At 52.9% G+C, this 27,367-nt stretch overlaps 1 protein-coding gene across 5 annotated transcripts in view; it reads right to left on the bottom strand.

Moving 5' to 3' along the window:
• TCOF1 (treacle ribosome biogenesis factor 1) overlaps positions 1-17,145 on the bottom strand; it is a 37,055-nt gene extending 19,910 nt beyond the window's left edge. For 3 of the 5 annotated variants that reach the window (XM_066273003.1, XM_066273004.1, XM_066273008.1), the window contains exons 1-16: positions 16,979-17,145; positions 14,125-14,180; positions 10,395-10,531; positions 9,773-9,846; positions 9,134-9,308; positions 8,513-8,586; positions 6,484-6,714; positions 5,865-6,080; positions 5,472-5,687; positions 5,093-5,308; positions 4,660-4,875; positions 4,309-4,530; positions 3,956-4,144; positions 3,619-3,801; positions 3,188-3,442; positions 2,903-3,100 (exon numbers count right to left, since the gene is read on the bottom strand). In XM_066273003.1, coding sequence (XP_066129100.1) covers positions 2,903-3,100; positions 3,188-3,442; positions 3,619-3,801; positions 3,956-4,144; positions 4,309-4,530; positions 4,660-4,875; positions 5,093-5,308; positions 5,472-5,687; positions 5,865-6,080; positions 6,484-6,714; positions 8,513-8,586; positions 9,134-9,308; positions 9,773-9,846; positions 10,395-10,531; positions 14,125-14,180; positions 16,979-17,086 — 2,766 coding nt within the window. In that variant the 5' untranslated portion in view covers positions 17,087-17,145. The remainder of the gene's footprint in view (positions 1-2,902; positions 3,101-3,187; positions 3,443-3,618; positions 3,802-3,955; positions 4,145-4,308; positions 4,531-4,659; positions 4,876-5,092; positions 5,309-5,471; positions 5,688-5,864; positions 6,081-6,483; positions 6,715-8,512; positions 8,587-9,133; positions 9,309-9,772; positions 9,847-10,394; positions 10,532-14,124; positions 14,181-16,978) is intronic. The other 2 variants (XM_066273007.1, XM_066273006.1) reach the window with 2 other exon arrangements.
• Positions 17,146-27,367: the final 10,222 nt, after the last annotated feature.

Here is a 27,367-nt window from a genome sequence, read left to right as displayed (position 1 = left end):
CCAGCTTGGACCCAAGGTCGCTGGCTCTAGCAGGGGGTTACTCGGTCTGCTGAAGGCCCACGGTCAAGGCACATGTGAGAAAGCAATCAATGAACAACTAAGAAGTCGCAACGCTCAATGAGAAACTGATGATTGATGCTTCTCATTTCTCTCCGTTCCTGTCTGTCTGTCCCTGTCTATCTCTGCCTCTGTAAAAAAAAAAAAAAAAAAAAAAAAAAAGACTGTGACAAATATGACAAAAACCCAACTCCAACTCATGATAAGAACTCTTGACAAACTGGCACTAGAAGGATACTTTCTCAATCCGATAAAGGGCATCTATGAAAACCTACAGCTGACATCATACCTAACGGAAAGAAACTAAAGGCTTACCCCTAAGAGTAGAAACAAGGTGAGGATGCCTGCTCTCACCACTACCATTCAACATGGTACTGGAGGTTCTAGTCAGAGCAATAAGGCAAGAAAAAGAAATAAAAGACATCTAGAACAGAAAGGAAAAAGTAAAACTGTCCTTATTTGCAGATGTGCCCTGCATGTGTAGAATCTACAAAAGCTACAGATCTGATACGGAAGTGTAAAATGTCACAGGATGTAAGATCAACACGAAAAGGTAGGCCTAGCAGACATCCCACCACTTATTCAGCCCAGATCACACAAGGGCATGTAAGTCCTGAATAATCTCCTTCCTGAGTCTATGGCACCTTTGTTTTTCGAAAACCAACCCTTGCCTTTCCTACTTTTTTTTGGACCATGGTTCCCAAATGGATGGTTTACTTAGAGCTGAGCAGCTGTCACTGAGCAGACCAGAGACTGACTCATTTCTGACCTCAGCTAAGCCGAGCAGTGTGAAACCCAGGTAGTATGAATAGCACTTTGAGGTTGAGGCAATACAAGGGTTACCTCATTTAATCCTCATCATAATCCCACAACAGAGGCATGGTTACCACTCTCATGCTGCAGATGAAGGCAAGGACAAGGGGGGTGGTCAACAAGACCCCACCCGTTTTAGCAGAGGCTCTTCAGACCTCCTGAAGCAAGGAAGGAGGAAAGGCACCATGTCCGACAGGGCATCAGGCTATACGCTAAGCCCTTAGAGAGGGATTAGCTTCTCTACTTTTCACCCTGAGAGAAAGTAAGGCCCCAAACCATGACCATTTCTGGGGCTGGAAACGTTGTGGCCAAGCTGTGGCAGGAGAAGTGAGATGGGCAAAAGGCTAGGCCCTCACTGGGAGGCTGGACTGGAGCAGGTCACCAAACAACAACTTTCGACTCCAATCTCCTTCCCTGGAAACCAACGCAAATGAACACCTGCCTCATGGGACAGGTGGCAAGACACATATTTAAGTGATCGGCATACTGAACTTGCTCGGGCACGTGTCTGCAGCTTGGGAAAAGGGGGTAGGAGCCTGCTGAGCTGAGACGCGAGGAGGGCCCACAGAGTTTAAAACCTCAGCTGAGGAATCACAGGACCTTGGGTCCCACAAGGTAACAGTAGAGGGGAACGAAAAAAAATCCATAGACATCTGTGAAGAATGACTCATTTGAGTGGTTATTGGGTGTGTGTGTGTGAGAGAGAGAGAGAGAGAGAGAGAGAGAGAGACAATTATAAACAGTGAACAGTGAGTGGGTGAGTGCAGGGCATAAGCTATCTCCACTTCTCCGGGTTCCTCCCGGCTGGACAATGACTCCCAATTCTGCTGCACAGGCCCTGGCTGCAGGCAGACAGAGCTGGCTGTGAGCAGCCTCTCGCTGGGTGTGGCATGTGAGACCTTATTAAATTTTCAACCCTGCAAGTGTTGACTTTAAATTTACAGAAGAGTAGGCCCTGGCCGGTTGGCTCAGCAGTAGAGCGTCGGCCTGGCGTGCGGGGGACCCGGGTTCGATTCCCGGCCAGGGCACACGGGAGAAGCGCCCATTTGCTTCTCCACCCCCCCCCCCCTTCCTCTCTGTCTCTCTCTTCCCCTCCCGCGCAGCCAAGGCTCCATTGGAGCAAAGATGGCCCAGGCGCTGGGGATGGCTCCTTGGCCTCTGCCCCAGGCGCTAGAGTGGCTCTGGTTGAGGCAAAGCGAAGCCCCGGAGGGGCAGAGCATCGCCCCCTGGTGGGCAGAGCGTTGCCCCTGGTGGGCATGCTGGGTGGATCCCGGTCGGGCGCATGCGGGAGTCTGTCTGACTGTCTCTCCCCGTTTCTAGCTTCAGAAAAATACAAAAAAACAAACAAAAAAAAAACCCACTCAAAAAAAAAAATTTACAGAAGAGTAAACATCTGTAAAGAGTAAACATCACTTTTTAGGGACTTGAACGCATACACCAAGCCCACCACTGGTTGCCCCTACCACACTGTCTCCGCAGTGACCCCACCAGAATGCTGTTTGGGGCAACTCCCCCAGGCCGGGCACTCTCCCACCCCTGGGCTTGGCAGAGGCTGGGGTTTCTCTGGAACACCCCACTGTCACCTGGCCAGCTCAGCCCAGTTTCGATGCCACTTCCTCCCAGAGGCCTCCCCTCGGGAGAAAGCCCTGGATGCTGTCACTTGCCACGCTCTATTAGCCCAGGCACGCACCCCCTACCGCTGCCCGACCCCACCATGCTGGAATCACCTGCGTACAGGCCCACACCCCCCTCCCAGGCTGAAACCCGAAGGCAGGGCCACGGGAGCCCCAGAGAGGAGAGTACCTGGCTGACAAGCTACTCAACAGAACCTACGGAAAGCAAAGGGGACATTAGTGGGAATTCAAAAGGCCACGCAGGAGCCCTGATGGGCAGGGGATAGAGCAAAAGTGGGGAATGAGGCTGAGCTGAGGCTGCCCAAGACTTCTGTGATGACAGAGCCCAGAGAAGCCCATTCTCAGCCCTGGCCCAGGCACTGAGGGGGATGGATGGGCTGGCTTGTGCTAGGCCTCACCTGGGCTAGAGCCGAGGTGGCTTCTTCGCTGTCTGACTCTTCCTCACTACTCTCTGAGTCTGTGTGTGTCTCAGCTTTGACCTGGGCCTCTGTAGGCCGTGCCTTCCCAGAGAGTACCGGGGTGGTTCCTAGTTCCGAGGGCCCTTTTGGGGGTGCCGAGGCAGCTTTCGCTGGGAGGCTTTTCCCCAAAGGCTTAGCCTGTAATGGCATGAGAGAGGACTGTCACAGGAACCCCAAAGACCATGGGGGGCTGGCCCTGAGTCAGTGAAGCACCCTTGTCCTCACCTGTTTCCCTGCTGTGGCAGGAGCCGTCTCCTCCTCACTCTCTGACTCCTCGCTGCTTGAAGAGGCCTCCTCTGGCCTTTGGGCGTTCCTGGCCACAGCTGGGGATGACGTGCAGGCTGGCGAAGCTGCTGCTCCTGCTTTCCAAGGGGCTGGTGTGCCCACCTGCACTGGGGGGGCCTTGGCAGATGCAGGGGTAATGGGAGTGCCCTTCCTTGGGGAGGCCTTGGTCTGAGGAGTTTTCATGGCTGCTTTTGACTGAGAGGACACAGAAGTTAGAAGCTAGAGAAGAATCCTGCATTCCTAGCCTCCATCTGTCCTAGGGTGAAGCTCATTGCTGTCCTTCCCCACAGCTCCCTGTGGGAGCTGCCCAGTGTGGGTCACTCAGGGTCAGGGTATGGGTCACTCAGGGTCAGGCCGTGTCGCGGCCTCACCTGGGCTGAAGGCATGGCCGCAGATTCCTCCACCTCACTGTTGGACTCCTCCTTGATGCTTGCCGAGGCTTCCTTGGACTTTTTGACTTTGACCTGGGTGGCTGCAGGCCCTGCCTTCTGATGGAGCCCCTTGCTGGAACTTGAGGCAGCTCTCACCTGGAGAGCCTTTCCAGAAGACTGTGCCTGGGATGAGACACTCAGGATCAGGGGAGGGAGCCAAAGCGTCTGTGTGCAGGGACACAAGAGACCGAGGGCAAGCGGTCGCAGTGAGCAGAGAGGGAGGAGGCTGTCACTGTAGGGGGTAGGGGAAGAAAGGCCTTACAGGCAGGGACCCCACCTGGGCCAAGGCCACAGTGGCCGGTGGCCGGCCCTCGCTGTCTGACTCCTCCTCGCTGCTGCTCTTCCAGGTCTGGGCCACGGTGGCTGCAGACCTTGCCTTCCCAGGGGGTGCTGGGACAGTGCCTCGCCCAGAGGGTCCCACGGCTGAGGCGGCTCTGGCCTGGGAGTTTTTCCCTAAAGGCTTTGCCTGGGAGTGACAAAGGCCAGGATTAGGGCGGGGGGCTCACAGAGGGAATGTGTGTGAGGTGAGACTGAAGGCGAGGAGGGTAAATGGGAAGCCAGGGCTCTAGGTGCAGTGGGGGAGAAGCCCCGCAGCCAGCACACAGGCCAGGTAGTGTCCTCCAGCCTCACCTGAGCCAGGTTTGAGGTAACAGGTGCTGGTGTCTCCCCGTCACTGTCCGACTCCTCGCTGCTGCTCTCCGGGTCCTCCTCCGGCCTCCCTGTCTGGGCCTGGGCAGCCGCAGGCCCTGCCTTCCCAGGGGGTGCTGGGACAGCCGCTTTCTTGGGGGACTGCTTGGCGGGGGCTGAGGCAGCTTTGACCTGGGGGGTTTTTCCCGAGGGCTTTGCTTGGACCTAGAGAAGCACAATCAGGTGGGACAGGGCTCTGAGCACGCCGGGGCTCTCGTCCACTGGGAGACCAAGTCCCCCGCAGGTGCTCTGGGGAGCGGCACAGGCTGCAGGCTCTCCCTGCCCAGGTCTCACCTGCAGTGCGGTCTGGGCAGCCGGAGCCTCCCCGTCACTGTCCGACTCCTCGCTGCTGCTCTCCGAGTCCTCCTCCGGCCTCCCTGCCTGGGCCTGGGCAGCCACAGGCCCTGCCTTCCCAGGGGGTGCTGGGACAGCCGCTTTCCTGGGGGACTGCTTGGCGGGGGCTGAGGCAGCTTTGACCTGGGGGGTTTTCCCCGTGGGCTTCACCTGGACCTACAGAAGCAGAATCAGGGCAGGCAGTTGGAGGGTGCATGTGAGGAGACAGGAGACCCCATAGGGTGACGACACCCCACAGCCACACACAGCACACTGAGAGGGGTGGGACAGGGCTCTGAGCACACCCGGGGCTCTCGTCCACTGGGAGACCAAGTCCTCGGAAGGCCTTCTGGGGAGCGGCACAGGCTGCAGGCTCTCCGTGCCCAGGTCTCACCTGCAGTGCGGTCTGGGCAGCCGGTGTCTCCCCGTCACTGTCCGACTCCTCGCTGCTGCTCTCCGGGTCCTCCTTTGGCCTCCCTGTCTGGGCCTGGGCAGCCGCAGGCCCTGCCTTCCCAGGGGGTGCTGGGACAGCCGCTTTCCTGGGGGACGGCTTGGCGGGGGCTGAGGCAGCTTTGATCTGGGGCGTTTTCCCCGTGGGCTTCACCTGGACCTACAGAAGCAGAATCAGGGCAGGCAGTTGGAGGGTGCATGTGAGGAGACAGGAGACCCCATAGGGTGACGACACCCCACAGCCCCACACACCACACTGAGAGAGGTGGGACAGGGCTCTGAGCACGCCAGGGCTCTCGTACACTGGGAGACCAAGTCCTCACCTGCAATGCGGTCTGGGCAGCTGGAGCCTCCCCGTCACTGTCCGACTCCTCGCTGCTGCTCTCCGAGTCCTCCTCTGGCCTCCCTGCCTGGGCCTGGGCAGCCGCAGGCCCTGCCTTCCCAGGGGGTGCTGGGACAGCCGCTTTCCTGGGGGACGGCTTGGCGGGGGTTGAGGCAGCTTTGACCTGGGGCGTTTTCCCCGAGGGCTTTGCTTGGACCTAGAGAAGCACAATCAGGGCAGGCAGTGGATGTGAGGAGACAAGAGACCCCCATAGGGTGACAACACCCCACAGCCCCACACACACGTCCATGCTCTCGTCCACTGGGAGACCAAGTCCCCCGCAGGTGCTCTGGGGAGCGGCACAGGCTGCAGGCTCTTCCTGCCCAGGTCTCACCTGCAGTGCGGTCTGGGCAGCCGGAGCCTCCCCGTCACTGTCCGACTCCTCGCTGCTGCTCTCCGAGTCCTCCTCCGGCCTCCCTGCCTGGGCCTGGGCAACCGTAGGCCCTGCCTTCCCAGGGGGTGCTGGGACAGCCGCTTTCCTGGGGGACTGCTTGGCGGGGGCGGGGGCTGAGGATGTTCTGACCTGGACAATTTTCTCTGAGGCCTTCACCTAGTAAAAGAGAAAGGGCAATTTATTCCCTTCTTCCTGAAGACCCCCTGGCGACACCTTCAGGGTAAGGCTGCGGCCTCAGTGGGGCTCTCCCGTGACTGATGCTCTGACCAGGCCTATCAGTTCCACACGCTTTAATTCCCGAGGTGTTACACGCCCTGGCACCACACCATCCTCTGGGTCCCAGACAGACAACAGTTCCTTCCTTCTGGCGGCTGTCCCTGATGCTCCTGCACTGGCCCACCACAGCCCTGCACACAGGGCGTCACAGCGTGGCCCAGCTGGGCTGCCCCATCCCCGAGAAAGCTGTGAGCACAGGCACCGTGTATGGCTGACCCGCTCCAAGGAGAGTCTTCTCTGGCAGGAGGTGCTCATTACATAGCCAGGGCCGTGGGGGCCTCACCTGGCCGGGTTTCCCTGCAGGGGCCTCTTCCTCACTCTCGGTGTCCTCCTCGCTGCTCTCCAAGTCCTCTTCGGGCTTCTTGGCCCTGTCAGCTGGGGTGGGGGCACCTCCTCTGACTTGAGGTGTCACATTCCCTGCTTTTCCAGGAGCGGGGGCTGCCCTTTTGCCTGGCACCTCTTTGGGCGGGACTGGTGAGGCTTTGACCTGTGGTGGTTTTGCTGAGAGTTTCGCCTGGAACAAGAGGACAGAATTAGGGAAGGAATAGTCAATCATCTTTACCCCAGAAGGGGATCGCCACTTCATGGTTTATAAAGCCCTCTCAAACAACTCGCGGCAGACACCACTGTTAGACCTGCTTCCCAGAAAAGAACAAGTGGCTCTGAGAGGTTAACCCACTCAGGACCAATATTAAGAGACAGAACTGTGCATGGAACCCATGTCTGTGTAGCTTTGGGGACAGAACTTTCAACCACTGTGCCCCTCTGCCACCTAGCACACAGGGTCCAGCACAAGGGGCAGCCCTTCCCCAAATGGAAAGCCCTCCCGTCTGCCTCTTCAACTCCAGTATCAGGTCACGGTGGTCGTCCCAAGGGCCAGGAGGCCTGTGACTGAAAAGCAACCTTGTCACTGGCTTGCTGTGTACCTTGGGCACGGGCCTTCCCCCTCTAGGCTTCCTTAGACTTCTAAAGGTCCGACGTTCCCCGCAGGCAGGGCCCTACCTCCACCCACGCTATCAGTGAGACATCACTGGGCCCTGGGGCTCTGCGGCAGCCATCCTCTCAACCCCAAACTCCTTCTGCTGGAGCCCTGCACCGGCCTCTGCCCACTGAGGCCACGTGTTTAACTGCTGGTTTCCCGGGCAGCCTCATGGCTAGCTGTGGCTGGGCCCAGAGGTGGGGATGGAGGTGGGGAGACGGTGACCACGAGAGGCAGGAGGACAGGTGGGAAGTACTCCAGGCACCAGGCCAATCAATGCCTGAATCCTGCTAGTTCCCCTTCCAACATCTTTCTACAGGGCCCCTGGTGCCAGCCGCCAGCACTTCTCCAACAGCCCCTCAACGGTCTATTTTCATTCTGTCCTCCAAACCAGAATACAACCAGTGAACTTCATGAAACATAAATCAGGTTATCTTGCCTTTGTGCGTGAAACCCTACAATGGCTTCTCACAGCCCCGAGAATAAAACCCCAACTCCTGCCGGAGGTCCTCATGGCCAGCAGTGGATCTGGCCCGATGACCCCACCTACCTTACATCCCTCTCCTCCCCACTCACAATGTAGGTCAGCGTTCCTTAAAAGCACCGAACTCTGTCCCTGTCTCTGGCCATGCTGTCACCTCTGACTACATCATGCTCCCGTCACTGCCCCTCATGGCTCTCTACCTTTCCCCTTCCTAGTAACCATCACTACTGTAGTTAAACCTCAGAGGGACCATCCGTGGCCCCAGAGCGACAGGAACCCTGCCCGTCTTGCTCACCACTGCACCTAGGCTGGGCACTTGGCAGATGCACAGCAAGAAATGACCCTCAGGTCACAATTCAGAGAAGAGACAAGCCCACAGACTAAGACCTCCCCATCTCTGGCCAGGTGCCTTGGACTGGCATTTGCCAGTGGGCTCACCCCACTCCCCCCGACTGCACCCCAGGATGGCCACCCTCCTGCCCCTGGGCCTTTGCTCATGCAGCTCTTCCTGTGTGAGCACCTTCCCCTTATATCCCTCGCTTGATGAAGGGCTCTATGTGTCAAGGCCCTGCTCCAGTGACACCTCTCCCAGGAAGCTTTCGTCTCACAGGCAGGATAGGGTCTCCCCGCAACAACTCTAGCCCCTTCTCAGGCCCAGCTGTAATGAGCAGCACCTGGCTCTCCCCTACCCCCCACCGCCCCCGTTCCCCAGGCCTCAGCCTTTCCAGCTCCCAGTCACCCTGAAACACTTGATGAACTGTCTGGTCCCACTGGTCTGCGAAGCCAGGCTCCCGGGAGGGAGGGTCAAAGGTCTGCAGAGGGCAGTTCCTGGGGATGGGTCATGATTACCTCCACGTCCATCTCATCACTCGAGCTGGAGGTGTCCTCGCTGGAGCTTTCGACCTGGCCCGCTGATGCCACTCCTGAAGGATGAACAGGGAGGGCTGAAGGCCACCTTCCCAGACCCTACCACACCAACTGACCAGGGCCAGCTGCCGAGCGCTCGCCTCACTGCAGCTCTACCGGCCCTGGAAGACCCACAGCTGAGGTGTGTTCCACTCGTGCCCCTATTTCCGTTCACCTCCGAGGCCCTCGTAAGGCATAATAGGTTCCAACACATGTGCCAGCTTAGAAAGATCTCCTTCCGCCACTGCAGAGGCAGGCAGGGCACACAGGCATTTCACACGAGAAAGAGGCAAACCCAGGCCTCTCAGTTTAGTCTCAGCCTCCGAGGTGGGCCTTGTACCCACCTGGGCGCAATAACCAGAAAATGCTCCCCCACCCTCCATGCTGCTCAACTCGGCAAAGCCTGGTGCTGTTGTGGCTGACTCTCCCTCAACAAGGGGAGGGGAAAATGGTCTGAGGTAGGGGGCCCTCCTTGCATGGAGACAAGCCTCTGACTTCCAGAGCGTCCGAGTCGGACAAAGCAGTCCCCAGGCCTGCACCCAGCCCACACTCGGTGCTTCTCACCAGGCTTGGCAATGGTCCTGAGGCCTGGGACGCTGCCTGACGACGCAGTTTCTGAGGCCAAGATGGTATTTGCTGACTTTCTGGGAGACTTCCCAGAGAGGAGATGGGCCACTGCCTTCCCGGGGACCGGGTGTGACGTGGAGTTCACTGTCTTGTTGACTTTCTCGGTCTTTGCCTACAGAGAACAAGTGACAGGTACACTCGGGTGCAGCCAGTGAACGAAGAACAGACCACATCTGAACTCAGCTCTACGACTTCTGAGCGTGTGAGTCTGGACAAAGCACTTCCCTAGGCCTCTGTTTCTTCACCTATGAAGTGGGGCTAAACATGGTGCCTCCCTTCAGAGGTGGGGAGAGAACCAGGTTACCATACTGGGAACACAGTTGTTAACGGCTAGGTGGTGACTTCTAGTTTGTTGTGGTTATTATCATTATTTCATAATTATTTTTACAGAAAAGGAAACTGAGGTTCATAGTAGTGATAGGACTCACCAAGATCACAGAGCTGGTAACTTAGGGGATGAGATTTGAATCCAGGTTAGGCAATTACTCATATAACTTTATCCTTCTCTGACAAAGGTCGAGACTGTCCCCTATAGGGCACTTTAACTCTTATGGGTAATAGCTTGGTCCCACTCACCTTGGCTTTTTCTTTTATGCTTGATGGCAAAACTGCCCCTGCGACTAAGGAGTTGGTGGACGTTGGCGTTGGAGCTGCAAGACACAAACACCCGCTGGGTGAGCCAGGCGAGCTTTCTCATCTAAGAACAGCAGACAGGTTTCAGCTGCTCACTTAAGGACTGGTGGGGCTGCCCAGTGCTGGAGAAGGAGCTGAGCCTGAACCCTGATTCGTGGGAAGAACTCGTGTGGTGCTAGCCACGCCCACTGGGAGCACAGAGGCAAAATGAAAGCTACATGGCCCCTCGATGAAGTCCCTGCTAATGAGATGCTGAAGCCCCCAGAGCAAAAAGTCAGGACTGGCTTGCAGTCCTGATTCATGCTACCAAGAAGGCACCGAGCAATGTTCAATACAGAGGAAGGGCTCAAAAAGATACCTAAACAGATAGGTAGGCCCTTCCGATCTTCCCCAAGGAAGGTTCTGGTTTTCCCAGGGCTCACTGAAGGAGACGCTGGAGGTGGGACCCCCTGGAATAACCCAATACCTATAGCCTATTCCTGAAAGTTGCCGGGCCCTGGGCTAAGCCCCCTCAAGCACCAATGATGCCCCCATCCCAGTAGTAACCAGCACACGAGGTTCGTACCAGCTTTGGCTGTTTCCGCTTCTGACTCCTCCTCCTCTGAGCTCTCTGAGCTGCTAACGGGGTCTGACACACGGGCCTTCTTGGCCTGCAGCGCCGCATCTTCCTCTGCCTTCCGCTTCCGGCCAACCTCTGAGGTTCTGCAGGACAAGGGTGACTGGCTATACCAACCGGTGACAGACAACTCCAGGAGATCTGAAAAGACCTCACATCTTCCCACCCCTCCAAAGGGAGTATGCAGTTTACACAGCGACGAGGAAAGCGTAGATAAAATCCTGCATTTTCACTCATTTCATAAAGGGCTGTTACAATACTCCAGTATTGGCTTCAAGATATTCAGCAATGGTCAATCACATAGTAACAGTAGCTAACTGGTGTTGAGTGACAGGTGCTGCACTGTGCAGGCACTTCACAGAGCCATCTAGGTTCCTCCCTGCTCCAGGACTTTTGGCACCTGCTATGCCCTCTTCCTAGAAGACTCTGCCCAGGTCCTCCTGTCCTTCAAGGCCTCAGCTCCAACACAACTGAGAGGTCCTCTGAGAGGTCCACCCTGATCACTCTCCTCACCCAAGACATTTTGTTTCATTTTCTTCCAAACGCTTCTTTCTCTCCTGTTATTTCATGTACTTTCTGCCTGATGCCCCCACTATACAGTAAGGTCCAGGCAGGGGGAAAGCTGGCAGGAACCTTTTTCAGCTCACTAAGGTACCCTTATCACACAGCATGCGTCTCAAAAAATGGGCTATGGGCTAAGCCCAGGGTCAAAGAGTAAGTGTGGGGCATTGGTAAGAATGAGCACTCAGACGGCTGAGCCCCGGGAACTTTCAAGCAACATCTCTTTGTCCCCGCACTCCCACCCAGATAGAGTCACTGTCTACGCCACGTTCTCCAGCTATGATCGACCTTGCTCCACCACAGGCTGGGATGTGCTGCTCACGTCCCTGGTTCCCAGGAAGGTCACTTGTTGAGAGTCTCTTGCTAGACAGGTTTCGTGTATTGTCTGTATCAATTGTCCTGACTCTTTTCCCAACAGAACGTAAACTTCACAAGGGAAGGAGGTGTTCTTTGTTCCATTACATCAAGAATAGTCTTGGCCCTGGCCGGTTGGCTCAGCGGTAGAGCGTCGGCCTAGCGTGCGGAGGACCCGGGTTTGATTCCCGGCCAGGGCACACAGGAGAAGCGCTCATTTGCTTCTCCACCCCTCCGCCGCGCTTTCCTCTCTGTCTCTCTCTTCCCCTCCCGCAGCCAAGGCTCCATTGGAGCAGAGATGGCCCGGGCGCTGGGCATGGCTCTGTGGCCTCTGCCTCAGGTGCTAGAGTGGCTCTGGTCGCAATATGGCGACGCCCAGGATGGGCAGAGCATCGCCCCCTGGGGGGCAGAGCACCGCCCCTGGTGGGCGGGCCGGGTGGATCCCGGTCGGGCGCATGCGGGAGTCTGTCTGACTGTCTCTCCCTGTTTCCAGCTTCAGAAAAATGAAAAAAAAAAAAAAAAAAAGAATAGTCTTGGCCCTGGCCGGTTGGCTCGGTGGTAGAGCATCGGCCTGGTGTGCGGGGGACCTGGGTTCGATTCCCGGCCAGGGCACATAGGAGAGGCGCCCATTTGCTTCTCCACCCCCCCCCTTCCTCTCTGTCTCTCTCTTCCCCTCCCGCAGCCGAGGCTCCATTGGAGCAAAGATGGTCCGGGCGCTGGGGATGGCTCCTTGGCCTCTGCCCCAGGCACTAGAGTGGCTCTGGTCGCGGCAGAGCGACACCCCGGAGGGGCAGAGCGTCGCCCCTGGTGGTTGTGCCAGGTGGATCCCGGTCGGGCGCATGCGGGAGTCTGTCTGTCTCTCCCCGTTTCCAGCTTCAGAAAAAAAAAAAAAAAAAGAATAGTCCTGGCTCAGAGCAGGGGCTATCTAAATTGGGGGTGGGGGAAGGAGAATGCCTCCCCTGGTTAGGCTTAGAACTTTGTTTACTACTATTATCTTCACTTTCCAGATGAAGGCACAGACTCAGGAAAACCGTTTGTCATGGTCGTCTAGCTAGCTGCTGGGTCTGAATTAGCCAGGAAGCACTAGGTGTGTGCTTCCTCTGGTGTGTGAGGTTTCCGTCTCACTCTGTACCCCTTACCCATAGGGGCCAGGGGCAGGGGCTTGTGGTGCAGCTCACTACAGCAGTTCTCTGGGACGGAAGTGCTGTGAATAACGCCCAAGACACCTGGGCAAGTCAGGGAGCGTGAGGGAGAGGAAGTTGGGGCTGTGCCCTGTGCTTGCTTTAGCAGCAGAGAAGAGCCAAGAACTGAGGGCTGACTGGGATTTTAAAAACCTTGGAAGCTAGGATCCCTCCACACCATTCCCATCTTTTCTTACATACCTCTGATAACAGGAAGCTCACCACTCCAACTGTAGCCTACTCAATTTTTGGATAGCTCTGATGACCAAGCACTTGTGTTCAGAAGCTGAAACCTCTTACTAAAGCAGGTAAATACAGATCCCACTTCAGTCTCCCAGGGCTGCAGAAAACATGCCGTCCCCTTTATCCTCAGAGATGTACAGTGGTCCCCTCACCTGCCCCTTTGCCATCTCTTTTTTGTCCTGGGCAACTCAGTATTCCCAATGGGACATCACTACAGGTCCTTCACTCACCACTCACCTAGTTGGCAGCGGTCAGGCCAATGCATGGAGAGAATATAATTATCCCCTCCTTCATTCTCAAACCATTCCTCTGTTGATACACCCTTGGGTTATTTCCCTGTTCTTGAAAAGGACTTTAAGTTTTACATGTTTCACAGGCATTTTGCACTTATTCTGTCCTTGAAATTTCTCCTCCAAATCAGGCTCCCTTCTAGCTCCATGCACAAGCCAGGTACCTGGGATTAGACGAGACTGCCTCTCCAACCCATCCATAGATCCTGGTTTCATCCCTGAACATCCCTGGAACGTACTTCCTATCTCCAATTATTCTTGTCTCAGCCCCATCAGCTCTTGCCTGGATGATGATGTCCACAGCCCCAGTCTGCAGAGCAACCTCACCACTTGGCTTCATCCTTCCATGGCTCCCACTGCCCTTGGGATAAAGACACAACTTCTCACCATGGAGAGCAGGCCTCACTAGGGGCAAGCCCTGCCAACTGCCCAGCCTCACCTGCACTGTGCCCACAGCTACAGGCCTCAGCACCAGCAGTTTCCTCTGCACAGTGCACGCCACTTACTACTACTCCATATCTATTGCCTAGTTCACTCCCACTCCCTGCAGCTTTCAATTCAAAAGTCACTACAGGGAAGTGGCCCCTAGCACCCCAAGAGGTTTTTGTGGTTTTGGCACTGAGTACCTCTTTTTCGTAATCCTTACTATCATGTAATTTAACATTCATTCATTTTATTCCTTGATGTATGCCTACCTCCCTGACTCCAATGTCAACTCTAGGAAAGAAGAAGGCATATCTGTCTCATGACATTGCCATGCTTAGAACAGGGCTTGGCATTCAATAAGTGCTTAATAAATGTTTGTTGATTGAATGAGTAAGAAATTGACGAGAAGCTTCTGTCTTTACTGTTCTTCAATACTGATCACGGCTCTCAACGTCCTTTCCTACCACCAGACACCCCACACATGTGACCTGGCTTTCTGAGGGCGATAATGGCGTATACAGAGGGCTATGGGTACAGCTCTTACACCAGATTAGTACCCTAGCTTATTCCAAGCTGATAGCTTGGAGTGTTCCTACTCCACACCTTCAGCACCGTCAGACTTACTGTTGCCAGTGTGTATATATGTCCAGAAGGGTTACAGGCTGAGTCGGGAAACTTTTCTGCAGAAAAGAGAGAGCAGCAATTAACACCCTAGCACAGTAAGGGTCCTCCTGGGGCCCAACTCTCCACAACCTCATCACTTGCACAGAAAGGTGGTTGAGAAGGGGGTCTTTTTGCTCTGGGAAATCTCTCTGCCTGGCCCTGCCAGTATCACCCAAACCTTCCAGAGACAAACAGGGCAAGAATTTCCAATTAAAACCTGCTAAGACAACATGTTGGTGAGAGGTGCCTTTGAGAGACTGGAGTTGGAATGTCCCAGGCCAGCATTTTTTCAGCCCCCAACCTCCCTGGCACTCTCCATGCTTAGAGGCCACAAGACAGTGCTTTCCCCACCCATGACCTTTTAAAAGGCTTTCAAAGATCGGGCTGGTCAATCTCCCCAGGGCGGTGTGAACCACAGTCCAGACATCCGAGGCATCCAGGTGGCATGATCGCAGTCTACTTATCCACTGGGAAAGTAGTGGGATCAAAGGGTTCCAGTCCCTTGGTAAAAGCAGAGGGAACCAGGTGAAATCCAGACCTTTGGAGTCAAGGCCAGGGGGTCCACTGTCTCTGCAAATATCAAGAACCTGGGATATCAAGTGCCCCAAGGAGGCTGAGCGAGCAATGTGTGGGCGAAGGCAGAGGGTGTCAGGGATCTGGGCAGAGTGACCAAGAGGGTGCATCTGGAGTCGTGCGGAACTCCTCTGTTAAATAGCCAGGCTAATCTCTTCACCTCTTCAAACTTCAGGTTCCTTCTTTATGACACGGGGTTAAGCACCCACCACCGAGCAGGCTGCTATCAGGCCTGAATGAAATAATCTAGACAGTGCCCAGCACAGTGCGCCAGGAACACTGAAACTTCAAGTGTCAGTTTCACCCTACTCTACCCTAGGCACACTGTCCTCCTGACTGTCCCTCAGATATGTCAGGTCGCCCTGCCTCCACAAGACTTGCTATTCTTTTTGTCTGGAATGCTCTCTACTGCTAACTACACAGCTCATCTCCTCCCTTCCCCTTCAGGTCTCTGCCCAAATGTCACCTTCTCAGTGGGGCTTCCCGATGACCCTATTTATAACAGGACATTCTTGTCCCCTTTGCCTGACTTTATTTTTATAGCTAGCACCTACCATCACCCAACACACTAGATCATTAACTTTTTTTTTTAAATATGTGTCACCTGTCTGTTCCTGCTAGAATGTACAGTCCATGAAGAGGATACTTTAATTAGGCAGATGACCCAATAAAGACAGGTACTGTCCTTTGCCCTCCTTAGCTGTTAAGTAATATAAACGGAGGAAGAAGGGCAACTTAAGTCTAAAGGGTTGGAAAAAGCACAGATAATAACTTAGGGCCCATCACCCTTTAGTCCAGGGGTCCCCAAACTACAGCCCGCGGGCCGCATGCGGCCCCCTGAGGGCATTTATCCGGCCCCCGCCGCACTTCTGGAAGGGGCACCTCTTTCATTGGCGGTCAGTGAGAGGAGCATAGTTCCCATTGAAATACTGGTCAGTTTGTTGATTTAAATTTACTTGTTCTTTATTTTAAATATTGTATTTGTTCCCGTTTTGTTTTTTTACTTTAAAATAAGATATGTGCAGTGTGCATAGGGATTTGTTCATAGTTTTTTTTATAGTCCGGCCCTCCAACGGTCTGAGGGACAGTGAACTGGCCCCCTGTGTAAAAAGTTTGGGGACCCCTGCTTTAGTCTCTCCAGGAAGTCCTGAGAGCAAGCATCAGGACTGGAGCTTGCACTGCAGCCAAAGGAACATTGACTAATCATTTTACCAGCTTAAAACCCTCCAGGGGCTTACCACTGCTCATCAGATTAAGACCCAAACTGCCTACAACAGGGCTCCAACCAGCACGCCCCTTGGGCAAGGGACCTGTATCATGCCTGTACTCCACATTACAGCCATAGTAGATTTTCCCAGGGTCGACAGTCAGCAACAAGTTCCCTCCCACCACAGGGCATTTGCACCTCTGTCTGGAATATCCACCTCCCTTCTCTCAGATCTCAAACCAACATCCAGTTCCTTGGGAAAACAGTCCTGGATACCCCTGACAGGGGCAATCTGCCATCCCTGTCTTAGCACTCTATCTATGCCCCTCATTCTTCGCAATTAATGTAGTTGTCAAGTGTGTAGCTACTTTTGTGATTCTTGGATTTATGTCCATCTCCCCTACTAGATTTAGAATGTAAGCTCTAGGAGAGCTGGAGACAGTGCTCATCAGTTTATCACCAGCACCCTGAGCCCCAGCTTAACAGTTGCAGAAAGAATGAATGAAGAAACGACCACACAGAAGATCTAATCCCAAAGTTTCGTATAAAAGGGCTGCTAAAGGCCTGAGCTCCAGCTCAGTTATGGGGCCACAGACCCCTTCCCTTAGCGCTGGAGCAGTCCTTCGCGCCCCTCCCCACTCTCAGTCCCAAAGGGGCTGTTTGCAATCCACCCCTCAAACTTGCTGCTACCTTTTTACCCTAGGGGGCCGCGCCGGACCACGTGGCCCGGAACATAGGAAACTTGAAATCGCCGCTTCCAGGAAGAGGGTGGAGGTACTGAATGGACGCGGGAATTACAGATCCCTGAGCGCGGATCACAAGTCCCGGCCCGCCCACTGCATAGGATGGGGAAATTGAGGCCCAGAGGGGCTGGGAGCCGCAGCGGGGGCCAAAGGATGCGACTTCTTCGGACCCCTGGTCGCGTCCCCGGCACTGAGGGACCCAGCTCTGGGCGCCCATCAGGGGAAGGGGAGCGGGTTGCCGCTCTCCAGATCCAACACGCGGCCCTCACACACGACACGCGCGCACGCTTACCTGGCAGCTCTGCTCCTTCACTTCCCGAGCCGCGCGCACGTATCCTGCCTGCAACAGATGCTGGTAGATCAGGGGAAGCAGTTCCCGCCGCTTCCTGGCCTCAGCCATGCCGACGACCCACGGCCGGCACGCTCACCTGCACGCCCCCTCCTCAGTCCCCGCCCGCCACTTCCCTCGTGCCCTTAGACCTCGCGCACCCTATTTCCGGCTCCTTATTGGCCCTGGCCGCGCGGCACGCCGGGAAATGTAGTCTTATCTTGAGTGGCCGGTCGGCCCCAGAGGATGTAGGAGGCGCAGGCTCCGAGGGGCAATGAGATCTCTCCTTTGCGGGTGTGGGCTTGATTGGACCTGAACCCGCCCCTGGGTCAGCCGGGAGAAGTGATTCCCCCTTAAATCCTTCAGCTTTAACTCCTTGAAGGAGTTCGTCTTCCATGGTAGCTCTCTGACGGTTGTTATCAGATGATTCATCTCTGAACTCCTAATATGCATCTCTTTCTAGACTGGAACTTCCTGTTAGTAACTCACTCATTTCATGCTTTTTAGGGCCCATGAACTAGAAACTTGTGGACAAAAAAGGAACAAACTCATGAGGCCTGACTGGGAGAATAGGGGCTTACAACCTCACAGACTTAAAGTAACCACATAGGATGGTCTGCAATGAAATCTTTATGCCTGACCCGTGGTGCTGCAGTGGATAGAGCCTCCACCTGGGATGCTGCTGAGGTGCCAGGTTTGAAACCCCCGAGGTCGCTGGATTGAGCACAGCCTCACCAGCTTGAGCACAAGGTCCCAGGCTTGAGCATGAGATCACCACATGATCTTGTGGTTGCTGGCTTGAGCCCTAGGGTTGCTGGCTTGAAGCCCAAGGTCACTGGCTCTGCTGGAGCTAGTCAAGGCACAAATAAGAAGCAATCAATGAACAGCTAAAAAGTGATGCAACTAAGAGTTGATGCTTCTCATCTCTTCCTTCCTGTTTGTCTCTAAGAAAAGCAAAAAACAAAACCCCCAAATCACTTCCTGACTAAAAGTGAGTCATGATAGGTAGTTAGGCTGGTATCTTCCTTGTCAAAGGTAAAATCTTTAACTTAACTGATCCTGTTTACTATCCTTTTTTTTTTTTTTTTTTTTTTTATCAAGGGAGGAAGGGGAAGTGTTGGGCAGATAAAATGTATTATGCTCACTTTGTTAAAGATGACACAAGGAGGCCGTCGCCCAGGTGATATTAATGTGTGTTGGGGGCAGGCAGGATTGTTGTAGCCTGGGGCTTGGTTTTGGGATTAAGCCTTTCCCACCCTTTTTGATGTGGGGTGGTACAATCCAATCATGCCTCAGAAAGTGACTTTGTATTAGAGACTTCCCTTTTTTTTTTTTTTTTTCTTCATTTTTTCATTTTTCTGAAGCTGGAAATGGGGAGAGACAGTCAGACAGACTCCCGCATGCGCCCGACCGACCGGGATCCACCCGGCACGCCCACCAGGGGCTACGCTCTGCCCCCCAGGGGGCGATGCTCTGCCCATCCTGGGCGTCGCCATATTGCGACCAGAGCCACTCTAGCGCCTGAGGCAGAGGCCACAGAGCCATGCCCAGCGCCCGGGCCATCTCTGCTCCAATGGAGCCTTGGCTGCGGGAGGGGAAGAGAGAGACAGAGAGGAAAGCGCGGCGGAGGGGTGGAGAAGCAAATGGGCGCTTCTCCTGTGTGCCCTGGCCGGGAATCGAACCCTGGTCCTCCGCACGCTAGGCCGTAGAGACTTCCCTATTTTGTATATTGGATTAAGGGTTTCGATTTCTACACTATAAAATGGGGATGAGAGAGAGATAGAGAGGAACATTGTTGGTCAAATAGGTTTGTAAATATGATATATATGTTTGCTCGCTTCTGACTTATATTGGGTGTGGGGGACAGGCTGTAAGCAGGCCAGGTCATTGTAGCCTAAGGTTTGGTTTTAGGACTAAGCTTTTCTCCACACCCTTGACTGATTGTATGATCTGAGTGGTGCACTCTCATGAGGAATCCAATTATGCCTTGGATAAGTGACTTTGTATCAGAGACTTCCTTGTTTGTATATTGAATTAAGGGATTTTGGTTTTCTACACTATAAAGTGGGACAGACCAGGAGCTTACTCACTGAGTTCCTGCTATCACAATTGCAGGGGCTTCCCTGATCCCTTGCCCTTCATGGGAAAAGCTGGTTTTCTGCTTTTCCCTTGTCTTCTTTTGTGATTTGCCTGTCTTGGTGAGACACCAATAAATAGGATGGCCCACCATCCTCCGACTCCGCCATTTCTTTATCATCTGCCCGAATCCAATGGGAACCTGCATGTGAATGGCCACGATGGCGGTTCCTGGCCTTACAAGCATCAATTTATTATTCCACCTATCTATGCATTCATTTCCTGGTTGACTCCCACATGTACCCTGACCATGGATTAAACCACAATCCTGACGTATCTGGATGATGCTCTAACCAACTGAGCCACCTGGCCAGGGCCATTATCTTTTTGCAGCTAAAATAACATACCTTTGGAATTTCAGGGTAATTTCTTTTTTTCCAGATCCCTCAGAACACAATCACTGTGCCAGAGGAGGAGACCACAGAACCCTTCATTGTTATGTTAATTGCTAACTGTTAATTATCCTATACCCACCAATATAAAAGAAGTATGTATCTATTCATTTTACATTTTATCTAATCCTAGAGATTCCCCCACCCTTGCTTTCTCCCACTTCCCTAATCTATCATCAGTGGGTTTCATGTAAATCTCCTCTTTTGATTGTAATGCATAAACTAAGGTGTGAAACTGTCATTCCCTACTCAAAGAGCATTTTCTCAATCCATTGAGGGTTTTTTTTCAGAGACAGACAGTCAGAGAGAGGGATAGACAGGGACAGACAGACAGGAATGGAGAGATGAGAAGCATCAATCATTAGTTTTTAGTTGCACATTGCGACTCCTTGGTTGTTCATTGATTGCTTTCTCATATGTGCCTTTACCACGGGCCTTTAGCAGACCAAGTAACCCCTTGCTCGAGTCAGCGACCTTGGGTCCAAGCTGGTGAGCTTTTGCTCAAACCAGATGAGCCTGCACTCAAGCAGGCGACCTTGGGGTCTCGAACCTGGGTCCTTCGCATCCCAGTCCGACGCTCTATCCACTGCGCCACCGCCTGGTTAGGCTCCATTGAGGTTTTGCTTCCAGCATTGACAGTTTGGCTCAAATAAACTCATAAAATTTCTTACAGGTTTGGATGTGTCTTACGTTGACAAACTTTGTCATCACCATTTGTTCACTGAACAAATTGTTACCGAGCACCTAGCTTGAGCTAGCACCCACCTCGTAGAATGGGGGGAAGAATAAAGAGATGAACTCAAAACTCACAGAAAGAAGAGACACGGTAACCAAGCAACTATGATTCAATGCCTTATGTGCATTGTTTGGGACAGGCAGAGCCTGTGGGAGCAGGGACGAGGGGCTCCCAAAGAGATAGCTAGGATGAAGCTTAAAGGTGGAGTAGGAATTTCTAGGTGCAGAGGAAAGGACTGGCATTCCAGGCAGAGGGCGCTTCCTGAGACAGACAGGGGAAGCTGTAGGCTGGAATAGGTTGGTAAATGTAAGAATGAGATGGCACTCAAACTCCAGGTGTGCAGCTTTATTAAAGGAGAAAGACCTGCCGGGGCACTTCTCCGAAAGAAGGGCCCCCAAAACAGACTGAGGTAAAACTTTATAGGGTTGGGGATAGCCTCGAGCAAGGGTGTGCTGGTATGTTCGGCTTTCTGGAATAGTCCTCTTTGGGGTGATTGACCAGCTTCCTGGAATTCCTTTGTCCTAGGGGCGATTGTCCAGTAATTAAGGGTGGGGTCAGGCAGCCAAATGGAACAGCAAAAGGGCAGTTGTAATTCATGTATCTACCAGTAAACCCAAACACAGAACCCAGTCTGTGCTGCGGGGCTGTAGCGTTGGGGTGGGGGTAGGAAGAGGAAACACATGAGGACACATGAGGATAAGTAGACAACACCTACAGCATCCCTTCACCCACCTGCAGAGTTTGTACTTTGCTTCAAAAGCAATAGTCTCTGACTGGTGGCCTGCGTTTGTGTTTTTAAAAGATTTCTGTGACCCAAGTGTGGAGGATGGATTTGCAGAGAAAAATACCAGAGGCTGTTGTAATTGTTGAGAGGAGGTTGGCAGGGACAGAATGAGCTAGGCTGGGGACTGTTTAAATAAGCTGTTCTATAACTTCATGGTCCTATTGAGAAATCCGAAGATAACACGACCCACCTAGCCTTTGCTTTAAAAAGCTTAGAATGTGTACAGACACTTAACATTTTTCATCAACTATCAGGACGTGGGTAGGCATATACCTGAACCTCCTACAATTAGCAGTTCTCCAGGAAGAAACAGGGACAGGATCATGTGGCTGACTGACTACAATGAATGAAGAAGAGAGGGGAGACTAATCTACATTCAGTTGTTTTGCAAATACTTATAGAGCACCCACTATTGGGAGGTAGAAACAGTCTATACCCCAATAGAGCTTACAGTCTAATGGGGGAAGCACATGCTACACAAACAGTCATACCAATACGTTGTTACAGTGGGTAAGTGCAGAAAGGGAAAGAATAGTGTTTTCTGTCCTGGAGTCACACTGCCCCAGTTCAAATTCTGGCTTTTGCCTCTTATTAATGTGACCTTGGGTAGGTTACATAACTTCTCTATGCCTCAGGTTCTTCATCTGTACAATAGAGATAACTATCATTTCTACTTCATAAGGTTGTCGTAAGGAGTAAATGAGTTCTACATGGAAATTCTCAGAAGAGCTGCTAACAATGTGTATGAATGCTAGCTGTTATGGTAAAAACATTTAACAGGAAGGAGGGGTCTATCTTTTCTCGGGTTTTAGGGAATGATTCTCTGAGGAAATGGCGTTTGTGAGAATTCTTAACTATGTTTAGGGGAGGGTGGGGTTGGGAAAGAATCCTGGGCAGAGGAAGGAACCTGTGCAAAGGGCCTGAGGCAGAATATACAGCCGAGAGAGGAAGCAGGTAAAGTTCTTTGTAGCAGGGCCCAGAGGGAGAGCAAAGGGATTGGGAAGTATGGAAAGTGGGTGGAGCGTAGATTTCATACTTAGGATCTTTCTGTTCATCCTGAAGCCACTGACAGTATAGCCTGAGAAAAACAGGATGATGTTTGAATTTTATTTTATTATTTATTTATTTATTTATTTTTGTATTTTTCTGAATTTGGAAGTGGGGAGGCAGTCAGGCAGATTCCCACATGCGCCCGACAGGGATCCACCCAGCATGCCCACCAGGGGGCGATGCTCTGCCCATCTGGGGCGTTGCTCTGTTGTAACCAGAGCCATTCTAGTGCCTGAGGCAGAGGCCACAGAGCATCCTCAGCTCCCGGACCAACTTTGCTCCAATGGAGCCTTGGCTGTGGGAGGGAAAGAGAGAGACAGAGAGGAAGGAGAGGGGGAGGGGTGGAGAAGCAGATGGGCGCTTTTCCTGTGTGCCCTGGCCGGGAATTGAACCAGGGACTCCTGCACGCCAGGCGGACGCTCTACCACTGAGCCAACTGGCCAGGGCCTGATGTTTGAATTTTAATGTGACCTGCTTGAATGTCCAGTGGAGAGTGGAGTAGTGTATGTATGAGCAGATACAGAAAGACAAGTTAGGGTTAGAAGTGCAGGCAGGCATCCAGGGAGAATATGATGGGGGTGGTGCTAATGACAGTGGAGTTGGAGAGTGATGGGAGCTTCCAGAGTTCCCAGGAAATAAAATTATCATAAAGATGTGTTGAAATGAAGGGTAAGGGACAGGGAGTATTAGAATGGACTCAGAGGTCCCTGTGCAAGCAGGCAGACGGTGACTTTCACAGAGATGGGAAAAGCTGGAGAGGGCTGGGATGGAGGAATGCCTGAGGAAGGGAAGTGGGCAGGGGCACAGAAGAAGCACAAGTTCTACTCTGCACACGTCGAGAGTGAAATGCTTCGAGACACCGAGTGCAGATGTAGAGTAGGCACCTAGAAGCCTGGTTTGGATTCACATGGCGATGGGAAGTCGCCCATCGAGAAATGAAAACTGAGACCGTGGATGAGGGCAGGATTCCCCGGGAGAGAACGTGGAGAGAGAAGGGGAGTGGCCCAGCATGGAGCTCCGCGGCACACCCACAGCGTAGGGCTGCAGAGACGGGTATGGCTGCAAAGGCTGAGAGGGGAGCGGACGGGGAGGGAGGAGAAAACCCGCGGCAGCCGCAGCGGGCTGTAGGGAAGGAGGGCAAGGGAAGCATTTCTGAAAAGCGGGGACAGTCCATGCGGAGTGCTCTGAGAGGCGGACAGGATGAGAGTGGAACCCCTGGCTTTGGTTTAGTGACACCCATGGGGACCGTTGGTGGCTGTAGGTAGTGCTACTTCTGTGGCACAGCGGAGAAAGTCAGATGGCAGTGGTCAAGGAGGGAAGAGAGAAGGGGGCTGAGGGAGGCAGTGGGTCTTTTGAGAGGTTTGCGTGAGAAGGGGAGGAGAGAGCGCTTCCTGTGACAGGCCCGTTTGTGTTGGGGGAGGTGTGTTATGAGGCGATAGGGACCTGAGTTTGTTTACAGGCTGATGGGAGATCACAGGGAGAGAGATTGCTGAGGGGCGTAAAGAACAGGGGAGACAATCAGAGAGTGAGGTTCCCGCCCGAGCGCCTGTGGCCCGCGAGGGGAGGGATCAGGCTGTAGGTGGAGGGGTGGTTCTGGGAGAGGAGGAGGGATGACTTCTTCAGAACCAAAAGGAGGAACAAAGAGAGGACGGGTGCAGATGACATGTAGGTTTGCAGTGGGATGTTAAGGGAGATTTCATCTTGAGCGTCTATTTTTTCTGCCAAGTGGGAGGCAAGGTCTTCTGCTGAGAGCGAGGAAGAGCTGGGGAGGAGTTCGGTGGAAGGAGGGCAGTGAGCTTTCAGAGAGCTGGAGAGCAGACTTGCCTACAGAGCCCCCGATTGCCTGACAGTGTTGTCAACCTAGTCGAGGGTGGCGGCCGTTAATTTATGTGCGTCCCGTCCTGTTCTGCTGAGTGATGTCCCTTTTCATAGCTCACCCACCTGGATACTGGCAGGGGGACAGTGCTTAGTGGGATGTATCCAGGCCTACGGCTTTGCTCCATGGGGAAGGCGGAAAGGGTACAGGGGTCTAAGTGTTGGCAAAAGAGATGTCCACTCTGTAGGCCCTGAGATCTGGGCAGGGAGGGAAGTGAAGGCAGCAGGGGCAGTTCTCAGGGAGACAAGAGGAAGCCTTTGTGGACGGGGCCAGCACGAGGCTGGTCATCAGGAGCCTGCGCTCGCAGAGGGCTGGCAGCTTGAATTGATGGAGATGCCCAGGTTACAGACTGAGTAGCTAGATGGCAAACAGGGTGACAAGCATCAAAACATTGGGAAAGGTTTTTTTCACCTTTCCAAGAACCAATTTCCATCCTCTCGGGGGGTGCATTTTTACCCCAGTAGAATGCAAACCTCAGTAGAACGTGAAACTTAGAGGCAGATTCAGGGTTGCCTTGTTGGCTGTGCCCCAATCAATAAATACCAGCAAATGCAAGGGTGGTCCCAGCCCGCCCCCTGAAGATGAGAGGAGGGCAGAGCCGGTGGGCACACACTGTGAACACAGGCCTGGGAACAGAAATGTAAAAGGCTTCTAGAAGACCAGGGAAAGGAACCAGGGTCTGAGTGAGACCTTGGCTGACCTTGGAAGAAACGGAGAACTGGTATTAAATTAAAAAACTAAAACCCAAACCAAACCAAGATGGTCTAATACCTTCCCTTTGGGAGCAGGTTGTCTGTTCTTTTGTTTTGTTCCTAATACAATTCATCTGAGGCACTGAGGCTTTTTTCTCGGCTCCTGGGAGGCTACCTCTTTTGTGGACAATTTCTTTATTTCCTTGATTTTCCAAATCATACCCTTCACTGAATTGCCTTGGGGCCCAAGCACAAAATTAAAACATTAAACTGATAAAATATAACATGGCAACAATTAAGACAGCAGCAAACAAAACAGTGGGTTAAAAAAAATAAAGCCTCAGAGCATTTTTCTACCCATTAGAAAAAGATGTCTTTTTTTAACAGTAGAAGTCAGAAGCTTCCAAACCACTCAACTGCGAGCGCCTCTCAGGTAAAGCAACACGTCCAGTCATCTTGAATTTTCGAGCAGGGCACAGTGAGGGCACTTGGAAAATGAGTGAAGGAAGGACTGTCAGGAGAAGAGAAGGAAGCTAAGTATGGGGGGGCATTAAACCGTTGTTTCCCAGCAGGAGTGGCTGTTTCCCACAGACGTGGGAGGCAGCGTGACATAGGGGAAGGCTACTGGGCCAGGAGTGAGGTAATTACCCTTTTGACCTGGCTCTGCTGTGTGACCTTGGCCACTGTCTTGCCCTCTCTGATTCTCAACATTTTTTTTAAATTTTATTTATTTATTTTTTACAGAGACAGAGAGTGAGTCAGAGAGAGGGACAGACATGGACAGACAGACAGGAATGGAGAGAGATGAGAAGCATCAATCATTAGTTTTTTCATTGCACGTTGCAACACCTTAGTTGTTCATCGATTGCTCTCTCATATGTGCCTTGACCGTGGGCCTTCAGCAGACCAAGTAACCTCCTGCTGGAGCTAGTGACCTTGGGTTCAAGTTGGTGGGCTTTTGCTCAAACCAGATGAGCCTGCGCTCAAGCTGGCGACCTCGGGGTCTCGAACCTGGGTCCTCTGCATCCCAGTCCGACGCTCCATCCACTGCGTCACCACCCGGTCAGGCTCAACATTTCTTTTGGTTGGAGAGGTTAGAAAAAGGCCCTTCTAATAGTGGAACCCTCAAGAGAAGGGCTCATCTGGGAAGGCTGCCCTTTTCCCCAGGACCCAGAGAGAGTGTCTTCACCCATGGTAACAACGGGTTCCCCCTGGAGCCAGTCACTTGGGCAGTAGGTTTCCCACCGCCTCCTTTCTTCTCATGGGATGACAATTTCTCTCTTTCTTTCTCCTTAAATCTCATTGGAGATTTTGAAGGTTTACAAAAGGTTGAAAAGTTATTACTGAAGGAACAAGTCAAACAATTCGTAAGATGTACAGAGATGAAGTTAATCTTTTCTTCCTCTCATCCATTCCTAGCCCATTACCCGCATTCTAGGCACTCCCCTCTGCAACCAATCCTGGGGGGTGGGGGGCTGCTATCAGATTCCTTCACTTCCTTTCTCTGCAGGAACAAACCCAGACCTCCTGTATTAGGTTTTAATCATCCTTTTCTTTTTCACTTCTCTTTTTTACAATGGGGAGCATACCAAACACACAACCCTGCAACTCACTCCTTTCACTTAATAATGTATCAGAGCTGTGTCTCCAGACATTTAAGTCTGCCGTAGCCTTGTTTTTTTAAGATTTTATTTATTCATTTGAGAGAGAAGAGAGAAGGGCGGGGGAGACAGGGAGACACAAGGTGGGAGGAGCAGGAAGCATCAACTCCCATATGTGCCTTCATTGGGTAAGCCCAGGGTTTTGAACTGTGACCTCAGCTTTCCAGGTCGATGCTTTATCCACTGCACCACCACAGGTCAGGCCGCCGTAGCCTTGTTTTTTTAAGATTTTATTTATTCATTTGAGAGAGAAGAGAGAAGGAGGGGGAGGAGACAGGGAGACACAAGGTGGGAGGAGCAGGAAGCATCAACTCCCATATGTGCCTTCATTGGGTAAGCCCAGGGTTTTGAACTGGTGACCTCAGCTTTCCAGGTCGATGCTTTATCCACTGCACCACCACAGGTCAGGCCGCCGTAGCCTTTTGAGTGACAATTCACATCTGTAGAGTGGGTGCCCTGAGCTGGCGCTGTGCTGTGTGGCGTATCAGGGCTAACTGGTTTGACCCTCAGAGCACCCTATGGGACACGTGACTGGGTCCCAGCCCTGTTTATAGATGAGAAAACTGAGGCTAAGAGAGGTCAAGGCCTGGGCCCTGCAGCCAGTCAGTGGCAGGATTTGGACATGTTCCAGCTGCCTGCATGCTCAGTCTCTGAGTGACTGACAGAGGCGAGAGACAGCGTGACATAGATTATCCACTTCTAGTTTTCTGGCTAATACAATGGGGCTGTTCTGAACACGTTAGTAAATACAGCCTCACAACCCCGAGCTTTAACTATGGTAGGAGGGAATCAAAAGTGGGCCAGAGGGCATGCGCGGGTTTATTTTAACAGCTAAAAGCCAGATTAACAACCAAAAGGGTAGTAGCAATTCACAGTCCCTTCAGCATAATTTCTTATGTATGTGGTTTTATGTCTCAGAGCTGGAAGGGTCTTTGGAGAGCATCAAGCCCAGTTATCTCCTTTTACTGATAAGGAAGCAGGCCCAGGGGTAGGAATTGACTTGGTGAGGTGCCCATTGGCATAGAG

The sequence above is a fragment of the Saccopteryx bilineata genome, chromosome 4, assembly GCF_036850765.1.
Source record: "Saccopteryx bilineata isolate mSacBil1 chromosome 4, mSacBil1_pri_phased_curated, whole genome shotgun sequence".
NCBI classification, from domain to species: domain Eukaryota; kingdom Metazoa; phylum Chordata; class Mammalia; order Chiroptera; family Emballonuridae; genus Saccopteryx; species Saccopteryx bilineata.
Note: the sequence above shows the minus strand (reverse complement) of the source record. Positions and strands in the feature narration are given on the sequence as shown.